This window comes from Cyprinodon tularosa, unplaced genomic scaffold (genome assembly GCF_016077235.1).
Source record: "Cyprinodon tularosa strain WSP-4 unplaced genomic scaffold, ASM1607723v1 ctg66, whole genome shotgun sequence".
Taxonomy (NCBI): Eukaryota; Metazoa; Chordata; class Actinopteri; order Cyprinodontiformes; family Cyprinodontidae; genus Cyprinodon; species Cyprinodon tularosa.
Genome location: NW_024039407.1, coordinates 4,992,544 through 5,014,065, shown reverse-complemented (window position 1 = coordinate 5,014,065; position 21,522 = coordinate 4,992,544). Strand labels below are relative to the sequence as shown.

The 21,522-nt window shown below is 38.5% G+C and overlaps 1 protein-coding gene across 1 annotated transcript in view; it reads left to right on the top strand.

Annotated features, from left to right (window-relative positions):
• Positions 1-1,863: 1,863 nt before the first annotated feature.
• LOC119799337 (PDZ domain-containing protein 4) overlaps positions 1,864-21,522 on the top strand; it is a 31,617-nt gene continuing 11,958 nt past the window's right edge. Inside the window, exon 1 of the mRNA XM_038309174.1 lies at positions 1,864-4,273. Within this exon, the coding sequence (XP_038165102.1) occupies positions 4,214-4,273 (60 nt within the window). The 5' untranslated portion in view covers positions 1,864-4,213. The remainder of the gene's footprint in view (positions 4,274-21,522) is intronic.

Sequence of the window (21,522 nt, the reverse complement as noted above, 5' to 3'; positions counted from 1 at the left end):
TAAAACGATGCTATTATTTATTCTTGATTGCTTAGGTATAAACAAATATAGAATTACTACAAAAAATGTTAATCAAAAATTTCTAATTCATACATAACAGTAGCGAGAAGAAAAGACTGTAACTTTTCAGGATGGAAAGACACCAATAAATAAATGCTTTTCAGCTTATGCCTGTAATCTGTTGCTGCGTATTTTTATTAACAAACTTACATTAAGTCCTGCATAATTTCTCTCAGTTCCACCCTCACATACAATTTACACTACACCCGGTTAAGTAACCGCTATGATTAGATGTAACGTTAGCAAAATAATGTGCCTCAATTTACATCTATAACATGGCAGATTATCACACAACGTAGTTAGCAAAGAGAACATAAACGTTACCTGTTGGCAACCGTGTACGAGTTGGATGCATGTAGCGGGTGTTTTCTCTTCAGATGCTGCAACATTGATGTCGTGCTTTTATGGTACGCCAATTCTGCTTTGCAGTGGATGCATTGCGCTGTGTTGTCCTTTCTGTTTAGCCTAAAATGTTCCCAAACTTTGGACATTTTTTGTCGCTTTCGGGGTTCTCCTTCTGAGCTTTCTCCGGTTCCCTCCATAGCTACAAACTTAGCACAAGCGCTCCAGGCGCTAACGGAAGTGGTAGGGTTGTGCAACACAGAAACCCTCCGGCTAGACCAGTGTGCTGCGTATTTAACAGCATTGCTTATTACAATACAATAAATTTAGCGAAGCTTCGAGGCAGATACATTTCCTCGAGGATTTTTTGTAATCGAGTTACTCGATGAATCGTTTCAGCCCTAAAGGAGACAATGACAAAACATTTTCAGTCTGCTTCATCACCTGCAACGAGATGCAAAAAGAACAGCACAACCGAAAGACATGGTACAAGACATACAATAAAGTAACACCTTGAAAGTATCGCTGAAGTAGTATTATTCTTATTATTTACATTGTTTTATATTTCTGATCACCATCCACTGTAATTTGCCCTGCTTTTATCCAATAAGAAAAGGGATTTGGCATGAATACATGTAAGCCTGTTGAGCCACACAGAGCCTCCATGAAATCCTGTTTCAGTCTGGATCATAGACAATATCTCAATACCTGGGAGATTGTATGTGTTTGTGTTTGTATGTGTGCATGAGAGACCAATGAAGCAAGAGAAAAAGAGACACTACAATAGGTAGCTCTTTATATGGGTCGTGCTGATGAATGACTGTCTGATGGAGCAGAGAGGGCGTCTTTCTCCTCTCTCCCTCATGGACCAGGCTTCCTTTCCTGGTGTTTGGCAAAAGCCTCTGCCTCTAAATCACTGAGTGCAGAACCTCAAATTTGATAAAGGGGACTTTTCACTCAATAAAGATGTCCCAGGCAGTTATTCAGAATATGTCCATGTACCCCCCACCCCTTCAGCAGGTAATTTTGATTACTGCAGGGAACCATTGTTCCCTGCTATGCCAATGCTTTCTCATTTGCATTTCCTCTCTTGGCTATTTTCCACATCTTGCAGTGTATCCTGTCACACCTGTTATCCACTTGTTTTTTCTTCTATTTTTCAGTCTTTTGTATTTTTTGTTTCAGAGAAAAGCCTCATCTAAATGCAGAACCAGATGCCTGCGTTTGTGCTGAAAGAAAACCCATTTATTTAATCTTTTAGGATAAAAACCCAAGCAGAATGAATTGCATTAATGCCCTGAATGAGTAGCTGAACCCTGCTTGTATGTGTCTTGATGGTGCAGCACATGGAAACCCTCATATTTCATGCAGCTTTGCTTGTTATCTCGCTCTGTCCTGCACAGATTGAGAACACAGGCTTTCCAGTGCTTGCTCTCTCCCTCGTCTGCAGACGAGCAGAGACGGAGGCTGGAGAGAGTGAGGAGGAGCGAGAGGCGAGCAAATGAGGTGTGGGTAAAAATTATGGGGGGGACTGGAAGAGATTGCTGCAGCCCAGCCCTGAATCAGGAGAAACGGAGGGTGTGGAGGGGCAAAGAGACGGAAAACTAGAGGAGTTATTAGGTGCAGAATCCTGAAGATTCAGGTTTAGTTTTGGCTATCCTGATCTGATCCTTCTGTCACCACCGGGAAACAAGTGCCTTTTGTGTTTCTCGCCCCTGCTGCAGAGGGGATACGTTTACCGGCATCTCCTGGGGGAGAAGAGAAGAAGTCTCCTCCAATCAGCCGTTAGAGCTTCCTTTGATGTTGTGGGGCTGCTGATGGGCATTTATCACTGACCAGAGACAGCCTCTGTTGACCACTGCAACCACCTGGAATATTCTCTGCGCTTTTACTTCTATTTTTAATATAAAATGACACTTTAAAGAGAATTCTCCTGTCAGTTTCACCAGAACAGAAGAGAAGGAATAGCTGGACACGTTGGATTGTTTTTTTTTTTGTTTTTTTTCTGCTGCAGACTGATGATGGACTAACTTTTCCATTTGTATTTTTACCTCCTGATGACTCCTTTCCTTAAATGCATGACAGCAGCATTCCTCATGTAATGACTTTTTTATTTATTTATCCTGAAGGCATTTAATGCAGAGCATCATCCTGAGAGTCATGTAGGTCTGACACATGCAGATAGCCATGAATGATGAGGGTGACAGGTGGAGCAAACCTGCTTGCTGAGCTCGTCTGACACCTCAACGTAGCCCGCTCTCCAGGGTTTGACTATCAGGGTTGTTTCGGGCACTTATCACGCTTCTAATTGGGCAAGGATAGCTTTTCTCTTAGTGTTCAGACAGTGTGAGGAGAGGGAGTTTGGAGGATTACAGGCTTTATGCAAAAAGGTACTGTGGGGCTTTGAATGAGGATTAGCTTGTGCGACCTCATAGTTGGATTAAAAAGAAAGATAAAGGTTTTACTGAAATGATGACACTGAGGAAACAGGAGACCTGCTAACATTAAGATTTAGATCTTCCCTTGCAAACAGGGTTAAGTGAGGTCTTAGGGACGACTAACGATATTGAGGATTGTTTGCAGAATTTAAAGAAAAACCCTCTTTTTAATTCACCAGCAAATTAAAGTGATCTATGAGCTGTTTTTATTGATTTATGTCAACATCCAGGAATCTTGTCTGATTACTGCTGAAGAGGTAACTAATCTAAACATAATCCATCACCAGTCTGACCCTGAAGCAGAGTGAGTGCTGAGTATGCCACAGTCTAATGGAAGATAAGATCAGATTGATGAGAATCACTGCAGAAATGTGCAGTTATGCTTCATTTATTTGGATCGTTTTGAGGTTCTATAGTGGTGTGTGTTTATAATTAAAAAAGGTTGCAGCTAAAATGATGGTGTGTTTTCACCCATCTTGAAAAATCTGCAAATTTCTGCTTATTTACCTTATCTTCAGTGTACAGCGCAGACCTGTAGCTTCTGGTTAACTGTGTCATGGGCACAACCTGACAAAAAGCTTTCAATCCCACCTGTGCTCTAAATGAGTTTCAGTGCAGCTGCATTAGGGAGAAACCTCAAACCATGCACTGATCCTCAAGTAGATGACCAGATCAGAAGAGTTTGCTGACGGGGCTTTAAGCAGAGGCGCGTTATCTCAGCAGCCACACTCGGCAAACCTGGAAAGCACAGAGCGAAGCAGGAAAGAATGACAATGTGGTCTGGAGGAATAAAAGCCACCAGAGGCAAGTTGTTAGATGCTCTCATTGTTTGAGCGTGTAGCACTACCCGAGTGGGGGAGTTCAGCCACAAAAGGGGTCTTTAGGGATTAACTGGCAATGCTGCAGATGTAGACCTCCATGACCCAGAGTAGATGGTTACAGCAAGCGTTCTGCACCATCGCCGCTCTCTGGGTGAAGCACAGATAAGTCTGAAATTGGTGCCTGATTGATTAGTGAAGCACAAACCTGCAGGGCAAAGGAGTGCAAGGAGAGATTGGCCAATAAGCACACAAACTTCAGTACCTTTTAACATTTAATTGCAAATATCTGAAGACAAGATCAACAGAGGATTTTTAACATTTGAGCTGTGAGCAACAACAAAAAAGCGGATCGGTGACGCAGCCAATTAAACTGTGCCCTTCCCAGCCGCGAATGAGCTGCAAGTCACTCTGAGGAGGACTGGGGATACACACCACAGCCCCCTGTGAATGAGGGTGGGGCTCTCCCACTGCCACAGACAAAGAATACTGCCTTAACAACCCATCTTCAGTTGGTGGACCAGCAGTGTCCTTCATTCCCTGCCAATAGTCATCATGGGGTGCAACATGTGTGTGGTTCAAAAGCCCGAGGAGCAGTACAGGGTGATGTTCCAGGTGAGCGCTCTCCTCTTCTGACCCCACACTAAGTGCTGCTAAATACAGTGCCTTGCACAAGTATTCACATCCATTCAACTCTCCTTAAGATGCCTCATTACAACCACTAACTTCAAAGCATTTTATTGAGATTTTATGTTACAGATCAACACAAAGATCACAGATCTTCAAGAGGTGCATGCATTCTTTATTACGAAATCTAGAAAGTGTGGTTTGCATTTGTAATCTGTCTCTGAATCAATCCTTACCCTAAACCTGGCTCAAGGATTTGCAGCCCATACCAGGTTTTCTTCCAGGATTGCCCTGACTTTATCTCTGACCAGCTTCCCTGTCACTGGAGAGAAAAGCACAAAGCTTGATGCTTGCATTAACCAATTTGTGTTCAAGTGGCTGGTCAGTGTTAGTTTTCCTCTAAACAGTTGTTTTGCATGTAGGGAAAAAGGAGCAAATTTATATTCTCATCGGACCAGTGCACTTCCTTCCCCTTTCATGTGTTTGGAAAACAGAACTTCTGGTGTCTTTTTCCTCATAAGACTTTCCTCCACAGTTTCCACATTGCTCCTCATCCTGACCCAAGTGATGTGTTTGCTGACCTGTGTTTTACCATAAAGAATGATATGCATGATGCACTTTCAAAAATATATTTGTAAAAAGAGAAAAAACCTTTACAATTGTTTGCCTTCTTCCTCACATATTTAGTCTAACACATAAAACCATTCACATGCTATTTACTCTCCTTAAAACATGATAAGATGTGTAAAAATACAGCTGGCATGAGTCATTAGGCACAGTGCTATAAGCGAAAGTCATCACACCTCAATGGATGTTTTCCTCTTTAGCAGAAAACAGCAGAATGTCCCAAATATGGCGTGGTGTGTGTTGTTAACTAAATGTTACATTAATAAACCTTTCAGTTCAAAATATTAACCCCATGGCAGGACTTTGCACAGTTAAATCATAAAAATTATAGTTTTTTTTTTTTTTTTTTAGATTTAATGGTAACATAATAATTACAGATATTTGAATAAACATAAATAAAACAACTGAATAAAAATTCTAAATCAAAAGTAGCATAATGTACTATCGAGCAACATGTATGCGATAAATTAAGCTGGTTAGGAGTTTTAAAAAGAGGAAACTGATCCAAACCAGTTTTTGCTTTATATGCATCTCCTTTTAATGATACTAAAAGGAGATATAAGCTTGTGATCTCATTAGCTGGGCTCCTAATTGCTGCATGAAGCAGTCATTCAGTGACAATGATACTGATAATTAGAATAATGAAGCTTCACTGTGATTATGATGCTGCGGTAGCAGCAAACGGAACAAAAGTAGACGGATCCACAGAGCCAGAAGGATGGATGGGTTGTTAAACTGGGATAAAGTGAAGGGAGGCGTTGCCACGGTTACAGCCTCCCCACCACCTGCCGACAGAGACCTCAGCCTACTTGTGAGTAAGCTCATCTGGCTGCGCGTTGCCACACAAATGTTCCTGCTCGGCAACTTGATGATGTAGCCGCTGGCTCAAAATAGGTCCCCATCTTACAGAGCGTATAAAAAATGTTTAGCTCCCACATTAAGGTAGTGCAACACTTTTAGTATCTGTGGGGCCCACAGGCCTCAGCTGGGCCTCTGTTGCACGATGGACTGGGCTGCATCTGGTGCCAGGGGCAATGCCAAGAGTGAGAGAGGAGCAAGAGTCCAAGGAAAGGCAGGCTAATGAGTTGAAAAGGGAGCAGAAACATGCAAATAAATGAGGAGAGAATAAGGCCAAACTCATTTTTAAAGCACTTTTTTCTCTTATAGCTTAACCTTCAAAATAATTAACATTGGTGCTTCATAAGAAGGGAATAAAAAAGCTTTGGGAGGGCTCACTAATGTTGTAGGTGAAGGCCAAGGAGAAAGATGGTGCGTGCAGATGGATCATAAACCCAGAGGATGGCAGAACGGTTCTTAGCGGTGACCTTTTTTTAAGAGAAGTCAAAACTAATGACTGGGTTCAGGCAAGAAAACAATCCACCAGAGTCATCTCCTGGAATAATCGTGTGTTTAATGTTCACAAACCAACCAGCATCACTGCTTGACCAAACTTAGACACATCTTCTAATCAGTAATACTGACTACATCACAACCTATAAATTAAGCTGCATAAGTTAGGGTAAATGTTGTATAAATTTAATGAATGCATAATAAATAAGCATGAGATATACTCCAAAGGTGGAGATAAATCACTGTCTAAAAGGGAGCCCTGCACTGCAAAAAATATAAATCTCAATAAGTTATTTTTTCTTAAAATAAGTGTGTTTTTCCTTGATTTGAGGAGATAAGTAAGACACTTTGCCAATGGAACAAGACAATTTCCTTTTAAAATAAGAAAAAACTATTTTATCGTCTTATTTCAAGTAAATATTATCTAACTATCTTATTTTAAGAGTGAAAATACTCATTCCATTGGCAAATCATCTTATTTACCTGCTCAAATTAAGGCTAAATATACTTAATTTAAGCCATTTTTTACTTCTTTCTGGATTGTTTTTGCAGTGTGGTTATTCAAGGAAAAACGAATCTAAGGACAGAGATCCAGTTCGATTGTGCTGCCCAGAGGTAGACCGTTTATTGGAAGATGGGATGTTCAAGTGGTTAATATCCTATATAGCATGTATAAAGATGGAAAAACAGTTTGGAAGTTGAAAAAGATGATTATTTTGGGTTCCCAACATTTATTTCAATAAAATTCTTCACTTTAGCTAAACTACACTGCAAAAAATGTTAATCTAAGTTAGTAATTATTTCTTAAAATAAGTGGATTTTTTCTTAAATAGAGCAGGTAAGTGAGACACTTTGCCAATGGAATAAGACCATTCACATTTAAAATTAGAAAAAACAACTTAAGTCTCTTATTTCATGTGCATAATATCTAATTATCTTATTTCAAGGGTAAAAATGCTCATTCCATTGGCAGATCATCTTATTTTCCGGCTTAAATTAAAAGTGAATACACTTATTTTAAGACATTTTTACTCATTTGTAGAATGTTTTTTGCAGTGTAAGAGAGTTAATTGCATCTGAGTAAAACAAGAATATGCATGCAGGAAAAAGCGACACGTCTTTGGAGCTGAAAGGTCAAAATTTCAAAAATTTCAAGGAAAATATTTAAATTTAATTCAGTTTATTTCTATAGCGCCAATTCACAACACATGTCATCTCAAAGCACTTTACAGTTCACCAGATCATACAGTCACATTGATTCAAAGTTTTCTATCTAAGGAACACCAGTTGATTGCATCGACTCATTAACTCGAAGGCAATCCCTCACGCTAAGCATGCTTGAAGCGACAGTGGAGAGGAAAAACTCCCTTTGAACAAGAAGAAACTTCCAGTAGAACCAGGCTCAATGTGAGCGGCCATCTGCTGAGGCTGACTGGGGTTCAAGGAGACAGAAGCAGAGATACAAAAAGCAACTAAAAAACAGGTTTATCTAAAACATCTATAAACAAAGGTGTTGATGGCAGCAACACAGCTGATATTTCTCTTCAGGATTGATTCGCAGCCAAACAGGAACAGAAGAGGTGAAACTACTATGAGAAAAATCCGAGAGAGAGCATAACGCTAGAGATTGAACTAACAGTGGGAGAATGGAGATAGAATGAAGCATAATGATGAAAAAGGGGTCTTTATTCCCACCTGACATAGATTTCCCTGATCTATTGACTTGAAATCATGTGTAATTTAGAAGCTCAGCATTTAGATGCATTTTCAGCTTTGGCTGACACATCCACAGGATTGGTGATGAACAGAGTCCACAATGACAGCTTGGAAGAGTGATGAAGCGTGGAGAGATGTCATGTTGTGTGCAAATCCGCTGCAGGGATATCGTTTGTGCAAGGTAAACAGATACTTTGGAATGAGTTTGTGCAGACAGCGGACTGTTAGAGCTGAAGCAGCACTGCTGGCTGGGAGCAGAGGAGCGTGAGACAACAGTACAAACGCAGATGGCATAACGAAGCACCAAAGGAGCCTCTGGCTGCGACTCAACAAGCGTTCAAATTTTAATAGAATCTGGGCGTCTCACAGAAGCCTGAGCTGTTGCATGTTTAACTCGAAAAATAATACATCAAGCACAAAAGAATGAATCAGAGGAGAGGTAATTGCAGGAAGCATGCTGCTTTTTAAAATTTAGTTTGATTTTTTTGCATGTTGTGATACAGAAAAGAAACAGGCTGTGAAGCTGATTAATTCTCACATCGTATCAAATAACAGACATGAGTTCGATATAATTAAAGCTCAGTTTCATGGTTCTCCACACTCTTCTCTTCAGCTTTCCAGGATTGAAGTTTGGGGCTATTTTTCTTAACTGAGGTGTAAAATTCAAACTCAAATTAGGTGTGTTCCTTTTCAAATAATAACTAGAATATGCAAGAGCTTAGGGCAAAATTCTGCTGCAAATTCAGGCTGTTAATTTTAACTATTTCTAAATGCTTCTCTTGCTAAAGGAGTAAAACTCATACAATATACATTCGGCCTTTTGCTGCACATTCATTTCACTCACAGCCATCGGCATGTTTCTCTCCTATGCTGCTGTTATAGCCCCAGGGAAAAAAAAAACTGAGAAAGTAATAAATTAGACACAACAGCAGCAGATCTGTATCAGAAACATAAACCACATTGGTTTTTATGTTTCATTCTGCACGCATTAAATGACCCGTGCAGACCCATACTGACACGGTGAGCCCGCTTCCCCCCAACGAGCCAAGCAGCCACTCCCTTCCTCTCTCCAAACTCCCTCTAAAGCAGGAGGCTGTTTCCATGGCAACTGGCGTCATTAAACAAACCCGAGCGTGCTCTCGTTCAGCACGGCACAGAGAAACATGCCGACATTTACAAGAAGTAAACACATCAGAATGAATGCAGACGACTGACCTGCAGACAGGTGGAGGCGTGGGGAAGCAGGCTGAAAGCAAAGGAAACAATAATGAGACTTTACAATACAAAAAAAATCATGGAAAATGAATCTACAATTTTGTATTTTCTTCTTTTAAATGTGCCTTAGTTTGTGGTTAATGCTCCCATCAACATCGTCCATAAAATGCAGAATTTCGTCTTTTGCAGTATTAAATTATATTTTCATGTATGTGTTGTCCTGTTGCAAAGGTTTTTACAACCTTGTCCCAACCTACTGCAGCACATCCCTCACTCACACAAAGAATGTTGTCATCTGGGCTTACTTGCCAAAATTAATAGCAAAGATTATTAAGAATGTTGCCCCATAAAATTAGATCATAAAATAAGAAAAAGCAAACCGCACATTGCAGAGATTTGAAATTTTTAAATAAATAAATCTCACTAATTCATGAAAAAAAGTCTATTGGAGGCATGCTGTAAACCCCACAGTAAGTCAGCCATCTAAGATCAAAGTTAAGGCATAGAAGATTAAAAGCTATCAAAAGCTTGAGTTTTTGAGCTTCTGAAATGGGCGCGGCCAGGCCCTGAAGTTGGTGTACTCACCAAAAATAAAAGATAACTCATAAATGAATAAATCTAAAAAATAATAATACAACAGACTTAATATGATAGTGATTACCTTAAATAAATAAAAAAACATTGTGAATGACAGGTAGGATGTTGTGTTAAAGTCAGTCTTGTTAACATATTCACAGTGCAAACTGTAAAGCTTTTTGAATATGCTAATTGTTGTGGACGGTGAAAGCGCTAACATTATCAATTGCAAGTCAATGCTAAAACAACATGTTCATCAATATAAGACTAACGCAGCGCTGTGTCTCTGGTCTAGTGTGATACAAACCCACACAAGTGGAGATACTGTTTATTTCTACAACTTTCATTGCTTTATAGGCATGGTGACCTTATTGAACAGTAAGCTCAGCATAATTTTCCAGTTTGTTGAATTTTATCACATTTTCCGACTTGCTATTTAGAAATGTCAACTATTAAGTACTAATCATTGCACATCCTTACACCCCCATGTACAAGCACACCAAGCGAGGCAAAAAAGAAACAACCATTCTTACACATTCGTCTCCTAGCCTACAAATTGGGTTGGTGTGTGTCAGTAACCTGACTCTGCCAGATGGATTTGCTCCGCATATCCATCTGGAAACCTTCTGTTGAAGTAATTTTGGGAAGGGGCGAAAATACTGGTTAGCTAATTGGCCTATGTTGGTGATAGACAGGCCAAATAAACCAATCAGATCAACGAAGCATATGACGTACTAACAGAGCGACGACGAAAACACAACCACAAGCCAGGCTACTCTTGCCGAAACCAGTCGGCAGAAGAGCAAAAACATATTTTCCTCTGAGAAAAGCCTCCAGAGCAGTGTTTTGCTCTTCTTTCAGTGAAGAAATACTCTGTAATTCCGATAAAACTTGCTCGATAGCCACGCTAACGCTAGTTTCATCGGCTGAAGCCGCCATGTTCTTTAGACTGAACTGTTACGCTTCTCGTTGCGTAACACCTCAAACCGCCTCAAAGCCAACGCTGATTGGACGTTCGTTTGGTGCACGGCTCCAAATTTTCTTTAACGGAGAGTCTCCAGACTGATCTGCGAGTGAAACCTTGCAAGCTCGCAAGATCACGATGGTCTCACGAGGCTATAGTGTATTAGTTCCAGAAGGGAAACCCGGTTCCCCTCTCACCAGCAACACTCTCACACTCACTGTAAAGGATCCAGAAGGTTCACAAGTTCAGAGTCTGCCTCTGAATTTCCTGTCAAAGTAGAATGACCTATTGCAGACTGCGAGGGATTTGCACAAACAAGCCAGAAAACCACTGAAAATTGTCAAAAAAGGTCTTAATTTATTTCAAAAAAGTTTTCAAAAAAAGATTAACTGGGCTCAAAAACAGAGGTAAAAAAACAGACTTCAATTCAGATACTAATGTAAAGAACTCAAGCACAAACTGCCTTATCAAGCAAGACATGAGGGAAACTTTAATAGTGGCTGATCAGACCACTGTTGACACACACAGGGCATAACTGACTGACAAACTAACTAACTATCCATCCATCCATCTGACACGTTTTACCCCGAGTGGGGTCGCATGGGGTGCTGGTGCCTACTAACTAACTAAATAAACTAAATTAAACTGAGAAATACTGGCCAGACACTAAGTACTTTTTAAATTTAGCAAATTAGCAAAACTATCCAAAACAAAGACTATCTAAACAAATGATAAACAAATTTCCCCTCCCATTTCCACAAATGGTGTGACCCGTTGAATATCCTGCAACGACCAATTGAGAGGAAAGCTGGAGCTTATTGCAGCCCTCAAGCAGCAGATCCAAAGCAAACTGGCAACTCGAAGAAAAAGAAATTAATCAATTGCATTTTAACAAGAATCTAATAAACCAAAAAAGTTAACTAAATGTGGGCACTGCAAATAGTTAACTAAAAGTCAGGCTAATTAAAATATTTGAAATATGTAATTCATTTTGGAGAGTTACCACACAGCTTTAGAGTGTGACAGCAGGTTGTCACAGAGTCTCAGTACTAAGATCTTCTCCCCTGATCCACTGCAAGGATGGAGCCTCTCAACTGCTTTTGAAGCCAAGTTTCAAAGAATAGGTCGGAAAATTCCAACTTTGGTCCCTTTTCTTAGAGACTGGGACCAACATCAAGGTCTGCCGTTCCAAAGAGGTCTTCCTCAGCATTGATGAGGCATGTCAACCGCTAGAGTTGAGACAAACCTACTACTCCACCCCCATTTCCCTGCAACATAGGATTTTTAAAATCAGAATCAGAATTACTTAATTTATCCCTTGGATGAATTTCTTTTTTTTGCAGTGCACCCGTTTACAGAAGAGAGCAAATTAAAATATAATAAGACAGAATAAAATAAGCAGAATTACACCCCTCCCCTATACACTTTGTATTACAACCCTTCCCATATAAACAGTGTAAAAATAAGATATAAGCATGAAATAAGGTGTCAGTATATACAGTCAGCAGTGTTTACAATTCTGCTAAGAACCTAAATTACTATTATTGCACATGGCCGGGTTTTTCTGCATAGTGAAGAATGTTATTCCACAGAGGAAGCTGCCATGGTCATAGAATAACATTTCAGCGAGTCCTCAGGTTCAGTCTGCTCCATGGAGGACGCAGTCATTGACTTAAGGAGATTCTCAAAGTGCTTCTTGCAGCACTTGACAGTTTGCTCAGTCTGGATTCTAATTTCCTGAGTCTGACCAAACAAATTCAGATTGTCTCTGTTTTCTCTTTCAGGGTCATTGAAATTTTTTTCATAACCTCCTTGAGGTGAACAAAAAATCATTACACCCTTCATGTCCAAATTCTTCCCATGCCCTGGTTTCAACCTCTGCAACAGCTGAAGCTATTTATCCCTTTAGCGACCTTGCAGCATCACTGTTGTCTACTACAGGATCATCTTTAACCCTTTAAAGCCCGATCCAAGAATAAAACAAAACAGAAAATTACTTTTTCTGGTTTGAATTCCTTATTTGCCCTTTTATCAAAATATGTAAAAAGAAAAAAACAGAAATACATTTTTGATATTAATAATTTATTACTATGCGATAAGTCAAGATTATTTTTTGTGTAGTCTTCTACTGGCTGTTATCAGGTATAGCTGATTGTGTACATTAGGATTTTGAGCAAAGTTTTTACCATTAAATTATTCAAAAGGTGTCAGATGCAAAATATTTCAGAAACCGTATGGATCAAATATGATACATTTGGCATTAGAGGGTTAAAGCAAAGCTACAGGAAGCCACGTCAACCTTCAAATAGCTAATTTTTATCTAAAATCTCCCTCAGAAGACCTTAAAAACTCTACTAGAGATGATCCATTTCCCTCTCCCTACAATGGCAATGATTAAAGAAACAACTGAGTTTTCCTGGAGACAAAAACCATCTAAATTTGATAGGTGTAAAAACAGACTATGTTGAAGTTAAAGGAGAGACAGTGGCATCAGCTGAAGGAGTTTGCCCTACGACCACAGGGTTGATTCAAACCTCAACAACGGCTTTAGGTGTTGTTGTGTCCTTGGGCAAGACACTCCCCCTGCATTGCCTACTGATGGTGGTTGGAGGGACTGGTGGCCCAGTATACAACAACCTCGCTGCACCAGTGAGCCCCAGGGCAGCTGTGGCTACAATATAGCTCACCACCACAGTGTAAAGCACTTTGGACAAGTCCTCTGACTTGAAAAAGTGCTATATAAGTACAGACCAATTATATTATAATGCAAAGACCAGCATGGAAAGGAGAACAACAGATACAGATCATTTACACTTCATTTTAAAATTAAAACTATCTATATTCTCATAGAAGCTACACTGCAAAAAATAAACTCTAAATAAGTCATTTTTTCTTAAAATTAGTGCATTTTTTCTTGAATTAAGGATTGAAGTGAGACACTTTGCCAATGGAACAAGAAAATTTACACTTTAAACAAGAAAAAACAATTGCATTGTCTTATTTCAAGTGCATATTATCTAGATTGCTTATTTTAAGAGTAAAAATACTAATTAAATTGGCAAATCATCTTATTTCCCTGCTCAAATTAAGGGTAAATACACTTAATTTAAGACATTTTTACTCATTTTGAAATCGTTTTTTGCAGTGTATCCATGATGAGACATTAACCAGTTAGTAAGAATAGGAAACCACACGAAAATTCTATAATCCTGCTGTAATTTATCCATTTTAGTTGCTAAATGGAAATAATAGGGTTTTGCTGTTAAAGGGACGAGTTGTAAAGAGTTTAATAAATGTATCTAAAGCTTTTTAAACATCAACTGTCAGACAGAGAAATTAAAAATGCTGGTTTTTCAGAGCAGCTGACAGACACATCAGATTACTCTAATGTCAACAATAGGTCTGTTTTCTCAAGGAAAATACAAGATTGTTAGTATCTGTGCAGAAGTGCATCTTTTACCTGCAGGCTTGACATGAAGATGAGAGCAAAAGGCTGCTGATGGACAGGCTGTCACTTCCATTTTTCATTTAATAACACTGGAGTGACTTAAAACATAGTGATCCAGAGGTGGGGGGGGTTTTTTCCACCACTTTCTGTTCAGATGTCACATCCAGAACATGTTTCTAAGCAATATTTTTGCCCTAACTGAAGTATTTACAGTTGAATCATGTTTATTTTTGCGCTCCCTATGAGCCTTGTTAGCTGCATGGTGATCATTATGTGAAAAACCTTTACCATCAGTATGTCTTGATATGAAACAGCTGGAGCTGCAGACGGTCAGCTCAGTCTCTAGATTAATTGATTTTCTGAGGGGGGGGGGTGGGCTGCAGCTGCCTTTAAAGTGGGGGAGATGAGAGAAATCAATTACCAAACAAGTGGAATTCCATGAATCCGTGGCAAAGATTTCTGCCCTTGTAAGAAAGCTGTTTGAAATGCACATGAAGCAGAACTTCTGGTGGCTCAGAGGAAGGCATTAGCATCTGACCGCTGCTTTCCGTGCTTCTTTATCTTAATGTGGCATTGCTTATACATAAAGCTTGTTTTCATCTTAGCTCCCTGAGATTGGTTTGCTCTTTAAAAGACAATTAGACAACAATAAATATGCAGCAGTAATTTCATCATTTTCCCAGGAGCTCCTATTTTGAGTTTGTTTACCAGCTAGTCAGCTGAAAGTATTCACAGAAACCCTTCACCTCCATGTTTTCTTTGTTTCTCCACCATCCTCACCCCCTTTTTTTCCTCTCTGTTCATTCTAAACATCTCCCACTTTGCTTTCTCTGGCTCCACACTTTGAACTATTTGCATTTCTTTCATCTCTACCCACATCGTCCCCACCCAGCCGCTCCCCACCATCCTGGAATACTTTTTATGAATCATGGTTCCACAGATTAACCAGGGAGACCAGGGTGTTCATTATCTAAAAAAAAAAAAAGGACATGCGGAGCTTATAAATAGAAGGTATATGTGATGACCTACTAACTCAGATAAAGGAGAGCAGCACATGGAAGCGGTCTAGTCGGGACAGAAAACATCTTTGTAATGCAGAACAACCATTAGCCTCCATCAAGTCATCTTCAAAGCAATCTCAGCACCTCTCATTGATAATAAATGAGAACCCCCCCCCCTACTTTTCCCATCAGTATTCATACCTGTCACTCATGGCCACAGAGTGTCTACTAAGAGCTTTCTGCTGGAAAATCTTAATGTGAACACTGGAAAAAAAATCAAAATCTAGATAAGTATTTTTTTTCTTAAAATAGGTGCATTTGCTCTTGGATTGAGGAGGTAAAGGAGCCATTTTGCCAATGAAACAAGAAAATTTACACTTAAAATAAAAAAAGATCATTAAAAAGTACATATTATCTAATTATCTTATTTTATAAGTAAAAATACTCATTTACCTACTCAAATTAAGGTTAAATAGACTTAATTGAAGACATTTTTACTTATTCTACATCGTTTTTCCAGTGAAAACATACCATAAATACACACGCCGCCATTTTTTCCATGTAATTGTTATAAGATACATTTGTGTGTTTATTGGAAAAATTTAATTCGCAGAAGCTTTTAGATTCAGTGTTTTGTATATATTCACCTCCACTGCTTCATTTTTAGTTGAAAAGCCTTCACCAACAAGTTTTTTTGGGGTGTGTCTGTAAAGGGAATTCACTGCAAAAAATCTAAATCTAGATAAGTGATTTTTTTCTTAAAATAAGTGCATTTGTTCTTGAATTGAGGAGGTTAAAGATAAATTTTGCCAATGGAACAAGACAATTTACACTCAAAATAAGAAAACACAGTTGAATTCTCTTATTTCAAGTGCATATTATCTAATTATCTTATTTTAAGAGTAAAAATACTAATTCCATTGGCAAACTATCTAATTTACCTACTCAAATTAAGGGTGAATACACTTAATTTAAGAAATTTGTACTTATTTCTAGATCGCTTTTCCAGTGGCTGCTTTCTAGGTTTGTTTTTACATTGTTCTCTGAAGATTCTTGGAAGGATAAAATAAGCCCATTTTAAATCTCTCCATCAATATTACATTGAACTCTGGTCCAGGTTCTGGGTGGGTTGTTGAAGTACAATCAGAAAAATGCTCTGAAAGTCATCCTTGTTCTTTTGGCCGTGTTTTTATCTTGTTGTTATGTTGATAGATTAATTGTTTGTGACTTTGAATCAGTGGAAGAGTATTCATCTTACAAGCTGAGAGCTGTAGGTTCAAATTCAGCTTCCTCCTGTCATATGTTGGTGTATTTGACTCAGTGAGTCAATGCATGTCTTTCGGTTGTCTGTTCTTTTTTTCATCTCGTTACAGGTGATGAAGCAGACTGAAAATGTTTTGTCATTGTCTCTTCTCTATCTCTTCTTTCTTTCATCTTTTCTCCTTTTTTCCCTTTCTTCTTCTGTTTTTCTGCTCTATTTACATTGCAGTGTCCATATAAACTGTAAAACTCCCTGCATAATTATAATAAAGCAATAATATATGCATGAAACAAGTGGAGCAATATGGCAATTGCCATACTGCTACACTTGTGAAAGTAAAATCTGTTGGGCTCTTTTTGGCATCAAGACAATTATTCTTATTGCTACATTGCCAGACAGGACACTTAAAAAAAAAAAAAATGAGTCAATGCAATCAACTGGTTTTCCTTAGATAGAAAACTGAATAAATTTGACTGTATGATCTGGATGAACTGTAAAGTGCCTTGAGATTACTTGTGTTGTGAATATATATATATATATATATATATATATAAATTAACTGAATTGAATTGAATTGATCACATAAACCCAAGTTACCCCTAGCTTCTGGTCTGTGTATGATTTTGTTTTTCACTTAAAGAGTCCCTCCCTTCATTTTTGATTGCTCTCATCTCATCCTCAATGTCAGTGGTTTTCAGTTCTGGTCCTCAATTTCACTCTCCTGCAAGTTTTAAGTGTCTTCTTGCTGTCACACACCTGACTTATATAAAATAAGGATTAACAGACTTCTGCAGCTCTTGAAGCAGGTGTGCTTCATCTAAAAAATGTAAAGAACCACTGCTCCTTGGGTACTAGTCACCCTGAAAAATAACATTCCCCCAGGATGATGCTGTCACCACCTTGCTTCAAGGCAAGGATTGCTTATGCAGGGATTACAAAGCTTCTTTGGTTTCGTCAGAACCAATTATTTAGTTTATTCTGGTGCTTAAAATGCCAGGTTAAAGCAGCCTTCCATGTTCCTTTTAGTGAAGAGTCACTTTTATCTGGCTTCTCTACCATAAATGACTGAAAGGTAAAGTGTCTTAGCCATGTTTGGCCCACGCAGGAATCAAACTCCAGCCCTCGTGGCGTTTTGCATTGCAGATTTTGAACAAGTCTCTGCTTTAGTGCACCTATTTCATACAGGCTTTCCTTTTATTTATTTTTTTGGTTTAGAGTGAACATACATAGGAATTGAAATAGGTCTGTGTTGTCGAAAACGTGAGAGGATGTTTATACTTTAAGGTGGTAAAACAAATCATGAGTTCAAGGCAGAAATATTTGCACAATGCAGAACATACAGAGAACAGAGTGTTAATTTGTTTCCTCACCAACCTGCCATGGAGGCTGCAAGCATCTTATTTGCTGCGAAGGAGCTCATTAAGACAGACAGCAAGATTTATGGGAGAACATTAGCGGGAGGAAGGACAAACATACACAAGGAGACGGAGCGGTTGAAATAGATGGAAAGGGAGGAGGGCGAGGCGATGGTCCCTCCTGGGAGGGGACAGAGCAGACAGAACTGCTGAGGCAGCACGGCAAAGGGAATCCAGAGCCCAGAAAAAGAGGAGAGATATACAGGGATAGAAGCAAAGAGGGGCAAGAAGAAGGAAAGGAGTGAAACCTAGAGACCAGAGGAGCAGAGGTTTAAGAGGAAGCCTAATAAAAAAGAAAGTGAAAATATCAAGGGAACAGGAGCTGAATGTGGCAAGAAAGTTTTTATGCTTGGCTGCACTGGGGAACATTGATTTGACATGCAATTACTGGAAAGGGGACATGAGATGAGAGACGGAGTGGAGGAATGAAGTGGGGTGGGAGATGTGGAATCGCAGACATCCAAGGTCAGCGGCTGAATGAAATCATTTAGGGACAGTCTGGATCAGTCAGAGCCTCGTTGACTTCATTTTGCCTGCTTCTCTGTCATGTGTATTAAGATCTAAACAACCAGACTTGTTTATGGGAAAAATTAGGGTAAATATGTCAGCTTAAATGTGAGCTAAATCATCGGTTCTGGCTGGGTACTGCAACTTTTTCATCAGCGGTTTATACGGGTTATTTCTCAATGCAGAGCTGATCAGAGATAATGATGATAGATTCTGAAATGGGTCCCTGTTGAATTATTTTATGGTGCCAGGTTGCTGAGTTAAATACCAAAGCAAAGCTGGGAATGCTGGGAATGTTACTGCTCATAACCATAAACCAACCCAAAGAAATGATTAAACCTCTTGTTCAAAGGTTAAAATCTGGTTTCTAAATAAGGTCAAAGGAAAAAAAAAACTGATTAATTATTGCTTTTCATAAATATAAATTTTAGATTGCCAGAAAAAGTCAATGCAAGCATGCAGTATTTTTCTTTGAGGTTTTATAATAAATCATAACGAGCACATAGATTTCATACAAAAAAAAACAAAGATTTAAACTCGATCGACTTTATGATTCTTGTGTCGAGACAAATAAAATGCCTAACTTGACACACAATACATTTAATTAAAACTATAATAGAATAACTCAATTCAATTCAGTTTATTTCTATAGGGCCATTTCCCAACACATGTCATCTCAAGGCACTTTCAACCAGATCATCCAGTCAAATTGATACAAAGTTTTCTATCCAAGGAAAACCAGTTGATTGCATTGACTCAAATACATTCCCTCACACTAAGCATGCTTGTAGTGACAGTGGAGAGGAAAAACTCCCTTTTAACAGGAAGAAACCTCCAGCAGAACCAGGCTCAGTGTGTCAATAATGTTATTGATGTAGACATGAAAAGAAATTTACAAAAACAAAATTGTGCGACAAAAATAAACGTTCCACCTGCAATCAGCCTTCTTAACCTTGGGGCCTTTGACATTGCTTGTTATTCTAAATGCTATCTGCTCTTTTTTCTAAATTTAAAGTGTTACCCTTTTTTTAATTCAACAATTCTGTTTCACAAAGTATTCATTTTTAATCACAAAATGGGTGTAAACATGCAAATTTCATTTCATTTTCATTTATTGTTTATTTGAAAGGGGACAATGTACATTAAAGGAATAGTACACCCAAAACATGATAAGCCTTCATTTTCTACTCACCCCCATGCTGAACAACACTCTGGAGTACTTTTTTGATATCTCAAATGCATCTGGAGATCTGGGAGGCTTCTTGCTGTCTGCTGACATTCAAATAATGGAGGTCTATGGCGCCCGAGGCAGAAAGGTCCATAAAAGTCCACAAAAAACGTGTCAATATTCCTCCATACTGCTCGTCCAATGTATTCCAAGTGTCCTGAGTGGGTAGCATCCATAATTTACTCGAAACGAAGTCATTTAGAATGTTTTTAGAGCATAAACAGTAGTGTATAGGGTTTCCTAAAAGCGCGTTCACGACTCTACGGAAACCACGGCAGACCAAACCAGACGAAAGTGCGCATTCAGCGTCTGCTCTGCCGATAATGCAAGCGTAGAAGAAGAAATGTGCTCTTTACCTGTGCAAAGAAAGAAACAACGAAAGAAAAATGTCTGAGGACTTCAGTGTTGAGGAAGAGCATGAGTTCTTTGCCGAGCTGAATGCGCACTTTCGTCTGGTTTGGTCTGCAACATTAAAACAATGTAAATATACCCGAGTTAGCTAAGGAGTGCTAATTTTCATCGGTAGTCCCCCAGCCAGATATTAAAAAGGCAACCTTAAAAATAAACACAAGTATAAAATCACAAGAATAAATTACAATACCAATTACATGTCATTTTCATTTTATTTGATGTATTTCTTATTAAGTAAGTAGCATTTTTATATAAAAGCAAAAAGGAATTTAACTTAAAATTCAGTCTGCATTTAACAATAAAATGCAGCATTTGTGAGACACAGTCACAACATGGTTACATTTAGGACACAATCACAAGAGCAGAATGCTTTCTACAATAACTATTTTCTTACTCTAGATGCTTTGTTTCCTTTTTACTGTAACCAGTATTTTGTCTTGGAGTTTCTTGAAAGTTGCTTCTGCTGTCTTCAAAATGTTTTCAAAAATTTTCATCTAAAACCCTTTAATTCTGAAAATAAGTGATATGCTTCAGCAAACAGGGCTACAACATCTCTTAAATAAGATCATCTTGATCTGCTGAGATTCTGATTTGTATGCATAGTATTCATACCTTTTCCCAATTTTGATTCAATAAGGTTTCACCCTTAATGTCTCTTCTCTTTACAGCATCTAAAAATACTGCTCACTCCTCTAAAACTGGATAAATCACCTTGCTACAGCTACAGCAAATGGGAACCCTGAAAAACATTGTACATTCATGAGAGTCTAATAGGAATGGAAATCCTCGCTTAAAATAAGTGAAGAGCAACAATGCGTGTCCCTTTTCGTCTGCTCTTGGGGTAAACTCAAATAGACCGATCTAAACATGTTGGTAGTTATTTTTTTAAATGAATTTCGCCTTGAAAAGCTCATTTAAAACAAAAATAATTTGAAAGAAAAATAATATTTGATTCCATCTTTAAACTCTTTAGCAGGCTTTAAATCTGCTACAGTCCTCCCTTCATTCTTAGACTCTCAGATAGCTCTTTAGATCTAATCAAGGTGATTATTCTAACTCAAGCCGTGAGGAGCTCTTCAAATTGTTCAAAAGAACCTTTAAATCGCTGCATAAAAAGGTTCCAGTCATGTGTGCTATATGTGAAACGCCTGTGAGTGATTTTCCCATTTTTAAAAGGTATAAATATCAGTAAGTTTGTTTTCTTCCTTAGCAAAAATAGCATTTTTAGGACATTTCACATTTGCAAAGCCTCCAAAAAACATCAAATGTGATGAATGTTGGATTAATGTTGCAAAAAATCTTCAAGAGAACAATTGAAATTGCTGTTTTGGAGTTTACTTGCTACAAAAGTATGTTCTAACCTTTTGAATACCAGAAGATATATCTGTTGGGTCTAAGTCAGACATTAAAAAATACACTTTAGTGAAGAGAACTTCCCACAGTTGGCAGGAGCCATCAAAATCTTATCAGGATTTTTCTAATTTTTTGTTTGGAATTAGAGGAACACCGTAGTGCAAT